The sequence below is a fragment of the Callospermophilus lateralis genome, chromosome 12 (assembly GCF_048772815.1).
Source record: "Callospermophilus lateralis isolate mCalLat2 chromosome 12, mCalLat2.hap1, whole genome shotgun sequence".
In the NCBI taxonomy this organism is placed as follows: domain Eukaryota; kingdom Metazoa; phylum Chordata; class Mammalia; order Rodentia; family Sciuridae; genus Callospermophilus; species Callospermophilus lateralis.
The window spans coordinates 29,043,284-29,052,893 of NC_135316.1; the positions used below are offsets into that span (position 1 = coordinate 29,043,284).

The window sequence follows — 9,610 nt, forward strand, 5'->3', positions numbered from 1 at the left end:
ATTTAATATGATTTTTGGAAGGTTTAGATCATAGTACATTTATAAATAGGTTTCTGAAATATATGGATTTATTACAATTTAAAGTTTGTTTGCTCAATGTTAGTCATAGAAAGAAGATAGTTATTATTTTACTTTATATGTTACTTTAAAGCTGGCTTTCATTCATACATAATATAATTTATTCTTTTCAAAAATAAATATATTGAAATATTTATACACCAGAATCTATAATAAGTCCTAGTTGTATGGAATCAAAGACATTGTTTTTGATCTTAGTGATTTAACAATCAATTGAGAAAAGAAACACAAATACAAGTTTGAGAGTTTAATTAGTTGCTCTGATAAAAGTGCAAATTATAGTAAGGGTACAGAAGGCTGAACATAAAATCTCCCGGGGTGATCGGAAGTGACATCCCAGGGAAGGAAGCATTTAAATCCTCTGCAACCACGTAGGGATGTGATGTCAACCAAGTTAGTATGTGTAAATTTCTGGGAATATTGTCTACTACAGAGTCTTCATCAGATAAATAAATCGATCAAACATGGAAACATTTGCTCCTTTGCAAATACTTGTAAATACTGACGCTTATTTAATCAGAGTTTACAGACATTAAACTCAACTAGAAACAAAAAAGAATATTTCCCAGGTCCCAGTAATAAAGAAGAAGCTCATGGTCAGAGCAGTAGGAAATCCCAGAGACTAGGGGCTGGGACTCTAATGGGGATACAGGGATTGAGATGCCAAGCAACAGCCCAGTGTGCATGAAAAGCCTGGGCTGAGATCCTAAGTCCTGGTCCTATGAAACAGTTGTGTCCAACAGAGTCATCCCCAGCAGTCCTAAGTCTAGAATCAATTAAATCATCTGTCACCAGTATAATCAGTTAAATTAGGTGTCACTAGTAAAGACATAATGAAAAAACTAAGCATGGTTCAAAAACTAAACATGAATTCATTAAATAACTGATGTATAAAGTAAGTGGAAATGACAATAATTTTGAAATATTTGTAGTATTTCCACTGCGATTATTTCTTTTAATGATATTTAGTTGTGGGGTCCAATGTGATAATTCAATTCATATATATACACAGTGTATAATGTTCAAATCAGCGTGATTAGCATTTCCACCTCCTCAAACACTCATCATGTGTTTGTGTTGGGGCAGTCTCAGTTCCTGTTATGGGGAACTGCTCCCTTTTGTGGGGTGGTACTCTCGTTATGGTGGTCTACCAGGCTCTGCTGTTCTGGAATCCAAGATGACTGCAGGTTAAGAGCAATGACTGGAGACATTTAGGTGCCTCTCCAGGGGAGGTCTGTGACAGAATGTCGTAAAAGCTGGCAGATGAATGACCCTGCAAATCTTGAAAATAACTTAGTTACTCTTATCTTGATGTCTTCCACTTGAAGGGGAGTGAGACAGATTAGGAAAATTTAGGGCTACCAGGTTTTAGGTACTCCTTAAGTGGTTAACATGTCCTCATGCAGAACTGGGCAGGAATCTGACTTATAGTTTAAGGTGAAGGAGACTGATACAAAATGAAGGCACAGATGCCAGATTTAGGCTCCTTTTAATTACCCACTTGGAATTCAGCCATTGACAAACCCATGAAGTTCTCTCCCTCCCCCAAATAAAAGCTCTTTTCTTATTATATTTGTATTTGTGCTTCCTAGTCTCTCATCATATTTACAAAATTTGGGCTTAATCTAAGTCTGAAAAGGTTTAAAACTGAAATATTATCCATATTTTCCCATAACTTTTGCCCTTTTATTGAATGGCACTACATGACATGAACAATACATATTAAAGTCATACATGATTGACTAGCCATGTCCTAGAAACTCAACTAAAAATGAATATCAACAAAGTTTTGGGAAACTACTGAATTCTATTTATTTTTATTTAAAAATGAGCACAATTGAAAACTCATCTACATTAGAAGTAAATCATACCAATTGGTGTGTGTGTGTGTGTGTGTGTGTGTGTGTGTGTGTGTTACACTAATCAACTGGGAGGTCTCTCAAAGCCAACTTCTCTTTCACAGACATCTTTGATTGAATTAACAAGAGAATAAGTCAAATTCTGAAAGCAAAGTCAAGGTCTTATGTTCTGAGAACAAAACTCCTGTGAAGTGACAAAAATATTTTATATAGAAAAAATAAATACACACACAAATGTACATATAAGCATATGGATATAATTCTTAACAGTCATTAGGATATTTCTGTCAAGAATAGGCTGTGTATGTGGTGGTGGTCCCATAAGGTTATATCACCTAGTAAGGGAGGGAGGGGAAGTGCTGGGGAGTGATATTAGCCAAATTCTATTATTATATCATGTGCATGCACGAATATGTAACAACAAATCCCACCATTCTGTACAGCTATAATGCACTAATAAAAAACATGGGGGAGAAAATCTTATATCACCTGCTGAGGCCATTGCCATCTTAGCTTATGTGAGTACACTCTGTGACCACTGCGTCACACCCTATCGCTCAGCCACGTTTCTACATAGTTGTCCATTCTTCATCAAACTTAAGCACAACAGACAGGTCTCCCCGGGTCTTGGGACACCCCTCTTGAATGCACCCATGCCATGTAAAACTTGGATTAAACAAATCTGTTATGCTTCTCTCTTGTGAACTTGTCTATTGTGGGAGGAGTGTTGGCTGGGACCTTTTTGATGGTGAGAAAAGGTATCACATCTTTCCACCCATGCAGTAGTAAATGGTCATTTTGAACTCATTGTTGTTGATTAGTAACTGGTCTTGGAAACATTCAACTTCACTGGGACCTCCTAGGGCACCCATGGATAGCCTTAAATGAACCAGGCCTCTCAGAGTTGCCAAATGTTCTTCCTTTCTTCCCTTCCACCCAGACAGGAAAAGTGTAGGCAATTAGCAGAGGTCAAACTAGCAAGCTGGACCAGAGCAAGTACACTTAGATACACCAAAGTGTTTCCCCATAAGTGGAGCCTAACCTAATTTGACCAATAAATTCCATAAATGTTTTTTTAAGAGTTTTCTCATATTCAAGATAAGATTTCAAAATGTGAGGCAAGTAAAATTTTTATATGCTCTGATATATGTATAAAAATGAAATCTGTCTTCTATCATAGTGATGGGTAAATAATTTACCAACTAAAGGTGGTATCCATCTGATTTAAAATTCTACTAAGGGGCTGGGGTTGTTGGCTCGGTGGCAGAGCATTTGCCTAGCACATGTGAGGCACTGGGTTCAATTCTCAGCACCACATAAACATAAATAAACAAAATAAAGATATCATGTGAATCTATAAGTAAAAATTTTTTTTAATATATTAAAAAAAAAAAAAAAAACCTCTAACAAGAGTAACTCAGTGGTACTGCGTTTACCTAGCATGTGTGAGGCCCTGAGTTGGAATCCCAGCATCAAAAAAAAAAAAATCTATCCATTAATTTGATTTAAATTAATATTAATTTAAAAGCAAATTCATCCTTAAGGCATTTCTCCTTAAACCATACCTCTTTCTCTCTCCTTCCTAACCCTATTCCCATCCAGTCCTACCTTACATTGCAAAGAATTCTGAATTGCATATCTTTCTATTATCCCTCTCACTGATCTTTTCTTTAACATTTTTTTAGTTGTAGATGGACACAATACCTTTATTTGTTTATTCATTTTTCTACGTGGTGCTCAGGATTGAACCTAGGGCCTCACATGTGCTAGACAAGTGCTTTACCAGTGATCCACAACCCCAGTCCCCTCTCACTGATCTGGACACATTAGTGTGAAATGAGCTTTTCAAACGTTTGGGCTAAACAGCTGAAAAAATATTCCAAGTGATCACATTGTGCCATCTGGTGGAAATTTATTTTTCTCCAGGTAGAGGCAAATAAAAAATTTTCTGAATTGTATATTCTTGAATCAGATTGTAATAATTTTTGCTAAAACAAAGCCAGCTGAGGCCAACTCTATTCTATTCACTTTAATCACTTCAGTATTGTTCCAAAAGAAATCTTTTCATCTGCCCTGCAATCTTTCTAAGTTAAAGAAAGGAAGGGAGGGAGGGAGAAGAGAAAGAGCGAGGGAGGAGAAAGGGAGCAAGGGAGGAAAGAGGAAGAAGGGAGGAAAGAAAGAAAAAAGGAAGGAGAAAGAAAACCTAGGCCAAACATGTGCCAAATGCATGTGTTGATCTTGAATCAGTTTTTTGCTTTCCAAATAAGTTTGTGTTTTAAATAAATACTCTAATAGTTTTACGAAGTCCTTCACAATGGCATTTTTCTTCTGGTGTGGAATGCCTCCAAGTTTAATCATACCAGCTGAACACTGCACAGGATTAGGACTGTCTACGTTTTCAAAGGACACTAATTACATAGGCTCTTGTTGATAGCATATTTCTTTCTTTACTACACATTATTTTTGGATTTATCAATGAATAATGCACAGTATGTCAGCATTTAGTAATGACTTAAAGATCCTATATCCCTTGTTAATTGTACTTTCTATGCTAAGCCACTGCTTGAGGGATTGTTAGGGTGGCTATTTTTTTCCTTTCCCCTGGGTTTAAGTGATACACTTAGCTCTGCCTCCCAAGTAGCTGGGGCTACAGGTGCACAGCACTACACCTGGCTCAAGGGTGGCTTTTTAAGTAATAACTTTTCTTGGCTTCTTTTTCTCATTTTTCTCACTTCAGGTTAGAATCCCCCACACGGAGTCTGAGCATGGATGCCCCGAGGGGGGTTCATATTAAAGCTCATGCTGGGAAAATCGAGGCACTTTCTCAAATGGACATCATTTTTCAGAGCAGTGATGGACTGGTGAGTTCATCCTATGTATGTCCTGGTGATGAAATTCCTGAGCCATGTCCATCAAGGTATCAGATATTAAATTTCGGGTTGTTCTCTAATGAAACATCATAAAATCCTTATTGTAGAAAATGTGAAAGGAAAGCAAAAGACACTTCAGCATTGAAAGGGCCAAGAAAGGTGAAAATTATTCCACATTAGATCAGGACAGCTTTCGTTGGCATTTGTGCTATCAAATCTCTTATTTTTTTCAACTTTGTAAAAACATTACGAACTTTCGGAGCTTACAGAAAATATCATTTGCCGTTTCCTAGTGACCCAACTACTCTCAGGCTGGCTGTCACTGGGGGTTATCTATAAATGACAATCATTATCTGGTAATGCCCAGAGCACTAACACAGAATTAAGTTCAAATGAAGATGAAAGGTGAAAAATAAGAGCATTTTTTGAAAGTCAGCTACAATAGGATATAATCTGGGACTTCAAGTCTAGAAATAAAACACCACTCTTAGAAGTCAAAGTCATATGACACAATGGAGCACATGTCACTCGATGTCATTTGTTGGAATACTGTTTATTTTTAAAAGGAAAAACTCAATTTCAGTCAGCCAGAAAATAAGGCATGCTAGGGATGTTCCTAAAGCTCTAGGAAAAAAAACTCAGGGTTTGGCAGAAAAGCTGATTCCAATCACATGATACTGTCTTACAAATGTGCACAAACAACTGATCTCATCTTCTCTCGCCTGTCCCTAGGTATTTTCATATGTGTTTAGGATAAGGCACAGGTCCATGGATTTTCTTTTAAACAGCTCCAACTTAACTACAATTTGCAGTGAATGGTGCAGGTTATACTGCTTATGCCTCCAGTGCATGTATTGGAATCAGTCTGTGGAAGCTGTTGGTGCAAGGAGAGGGTACATGGATCTCTACACTCCTTCCCCAGCCCTGTGGCACCATCATACCTATGACAACAGTGCAATGGCCTAAGGATTCAGCTGCCAGTCAGGAAGCCCAATCTACTGCTAGATCATTACCCAAGTTCAGAAAAGTTCAGTGGCTCTCCCCGGGTCTGACTCCTCATTTATCAAGCAGGAAAATATTTGCTTAACAATGTCATAGTGTCTTGAAACATTAATACAATATTTTGAAATGACATCAATATTAATAGGAAGGTGCAGTTGAGATGCACATGAACTGTCCTCAAACAGGCCATGAGAGGTTGTTACAGGGTGTGTGGACAGCACCTAACAGCCAGCTGCCTACAGGTGGATATAAAAATCACCTGGAGAACCCCCTGCAGCTGGAGCTTACAAAGAACAGATAAAGCAGAAATGGAAACCAAGAATTTTGGAATCCCACTGTTGAGTCATAGCATCATTATGCACTTAAAATGTATTATCCTCAAAAAACATTAAACTGATCTTAATGTTGAAATGATGCCACTTAAGGCATCATTTTTACAAGTAGCACATGATCAGACCCATAATTAAAGTTGATATTTCTTGTTACTAGGAGCTAGTTCAAAGTGAAGTGGTAGCTGTTCAGCTCCCCCCCCGCAACCAAATATTGTCCCCTAAGAGCAAATGAAAACGAGCAAGGAAGTGGTATGTGGGCTGCCAGTGACAACCGTTTGCTGAAAGTGTAGGAAAAGAAATAACAGCTGGAAAACAACTAGAAAAAAAAAAAATGTCCAATTAACTGCAAGGAAAGGGAAAGAAACCAACAAGTCAAAAACACTGGGGAAAAGCAAGTACCCAATGAACCTCATGCACTGGACACCTGAGTTTCAAACAATAATTTCCATTTGATTTCCTCTACACTAACAATGTGCCAGGCCTCGTAAGTAAGGCAAGCTCTGCCTGCAATGCTGCTCGCACCATGCACAGCAGGGCCCACGTCTCAGGGAGAAGGTAGAAAGCAGACAGACACCAGTTGATTAAGATTGCAATTCCAGGGTTACAGCTACATGAAATAAACGGAGGACCTAACGTTGTCAGCAAGGAAGAAAACTATGCCTACCCACAACCTATTTTAATTCCCTCCAGTAAGCATACTAGGATAGCTAAGGATCAGCTAGATGCTCCTGCTCAGTGTGATGATTCTTAACTTCCTTATTAAAAGTGTTCCCAAGCCTCCATCAATAGCTATGTGTTTGCATTTCAATTTAACTAAATTATAGTATGACCAGACAGTCTAGTCACTTTCATTGGATTTGAATTGGCTTTCATCAGTAAATCTATTGTTTTTAGCATCTAGAAGTGGAAATTCAAACAATCTTACAATGTTAGGGCGATGGTTGATTGCTAACAAGGGTAATTTAATTGTCTCTCATAGGAAAACAAAATCACAGATAAAATCAGGATAAATTCCAACATTTACAGGTAAAAATTATCAAGATGAATCTATTTCTGGGAATTGTACATCATCCTAATGAGGAGATAATTTAACATGAAGTCAAATTGGCTCACAAGATAAATGTGAATTGACAAAGAATTGTGATATTTTTGTCAAATAATTCTGAAAGGAATTTTTAGGAGTGTAGCATCATAGTACTGAAAAGCAATCCAGTTTATTGAACACACAAATTGTAAGGGCATAGCATGGTATCAGGAGTGGTCAGTTTTTCCAGCTGGACTAACTCCATGGGTAAAAGAAAGAGTGGCCTCCCTCCAATTTGGAGGAGGAATTGTCTAGCCCCTGCCGGCATGCAAATGTGAAGTAGGTTTTTAAATAAACAGATAATTGTGATGGGGCTTAATTCAAGTCAGGAATTCTTTCTTTATGAGGAAAAAACTAATCTTCTTGAAACATTGTGAGAATATGAATTTCCTGTTGATCCATTTCATTCCTCCTTAGCATCCCATCCCTTTCTTTCTTCCAAACAGCTGGTGCTTGATACTGAAACCATTTGTCTACCCAAGCTGGTACAGGGGACTTGGGGTCCCTCTGGTGGCTCGGAGGGACTCTATGAAATCTGTGTGTGTCCGGATGGGAAGCTATACCTGTCTGTGGCTGGTGTGGATACCACGTGCCAGGAACACAGCCACGTCTGTCTCTGAACCACTGCCTCTTCCACAGACAGCCTGCCTTGTTTCCCTGGGAAGTGTGACCTTGAACCTTTCCACTTAGGGAGCAGCCAGACATCCTGCAAGACTGAGACGGGATGAGAACTGGGAGGAGGACAGGCTTTCCAGAGGAATGCACCAAAAACAATGTAATGGAAGTGTTCAGACAAAATGACACGATCTCAAGGTGACATGTGGATGTTAGATACAAAAATCAGAATGTCAGAAGAAAGTTTATTCCACTGGATTAATTTTCATCAGAACAATTGTGACTTTTCCTAGCCCTCTTCTCCATCTCTCATACATGTCAATGTTCAACAAATGTTGAATTTTGGTGTGGAATTAATTTATAATGTTCAACAGTGGATATCTAACTCCTCACAAAAGTAGAACTGGTCAATACAAAAATGCCCCAAGTTCTATACAGCGTCTCCTTCTTCCTGCAGCTTCATACAGTGTGTCAGGCTTCACAAGAAAATATTCAGGTTTCAAAGGTGATTTGAGGTTGATCTGATTTACAATATGTAGTCAATCGAATAAATTACACAAAATAAGTTATTTTATATATATAGTCAATTAGCAATAAAAATCAACCTACATATTTCAGACTCCATGGTTCTTACTTTCTTTAATCCCTACAAACAATTCTTTGAGGTTAGTAATATTCTCCCTCAAGGTACTGATGACAAAGACTCAGAGCAAGTCACAGGTCACAGAGAACTACTGGAACTGACCCAAACTATGACCCAAATTTTGCATAGCTCTTTTCTCTAGAAACACTGATATATTCTCATTCTATTCCAAACACCAGACTATATGACAAGTGTACAAATGAGATATTGCCAATTGGACAAATAAAGAAACTGAAGCCCAAAGTGTTGTTTTCATCTTCCGGGATCAAGTAGTGAGTGGTGGGATTACTATCTGCTCAGCCTGCGTGCTTCCCTCTATACCACAGAGACTGGATACTGCATTCTAAATCCCTCTTGACCTTTGGTGAAAGTATGTTTAGTGTGGCAAGTAATTGTGTGGGTTGATTAAAACACTTGGGATGCTGAACCTATGAAAGCAGGTCCATTTTATAGAGGCCTGGAACTTACTTTGAAAGATGTCACCACTTTCTGTGGTGGGATTTGCTTTTGTTTTGTTATAAACAGTGCTACAATAAGAATCACCAAACAGCTAAAGATGCAGCAAAGCCAAGAGCATTGGAAAATCCTAATTATAGGATGTATACCAAGTTCAAGTTCTTATTCTAGTCTCAGAATCAAGAGAAAGAACTATTTCTAGTGCTGCTTTAATGAGGTGCTAATTTAACAGTGTTGCTCACAACTCCCTGGTTTTGAAGTAGTGAGTATACATACACACATTCAATTGCAAATACAAACAATGCTCCCTAAGCCATTAAGGGAAAACTCTATAAATGTAATGATCCTAAAGTTTTGCAGGGTGGGGGTATGCTTCTAATTATAAATTGGTATTCACCTTTTCCATTTAGTTAAATTCTGAATTTTAAAATCAATACTGCTTTCTTAACACAACATGCCTATGGTCATAGTAAACCATTCTGCTATTTTCTCATATTTACTTCCTGTACCATATCTGTGAAAAACAAATGTCTTCAAGCTCTGTTGACCTAACATAGGATCACCAACTTAGCTTGGTTCTCATAGTACATGTCCAAAAGATGGTGTTCAGATGACAGTAGATCAAGAAAAACAATCAAGGAGAAATATGGGGAATGTTTAAATTTGATTAT

At 37.9% G+C, this 9,610-nt stretch overlaps 1 protein-coding gene across 1 annotated transcript in view; it reads left to right on the plus strand.

Annotated features, from left to right (window-relative positions):
- The window catches only part of Sgcg (sarcoglycan gamma), a 79,712-nt gene extending 70,986 nt beyond the window's left edge, over nt 1-8,726 (plus strand). The window contains exons 7-8 of the mRNA XM_076872377.2: nt 4,675-4,798; nt 7,672-8,726. Coding sequence (XP_076728492.2) covers nt 4,675-4,798; nt 7,672-7,845 — 298 coding nt within the window. The 3' untranslated portion in view covers nt 7,846-8,726. The remainder of the gene's footprint in view (nt 1-4,674; nt 4,799-7,671) is intronic.
- Nucleotides 8,727-9,610: the final 884 nt, after the last annotated feature.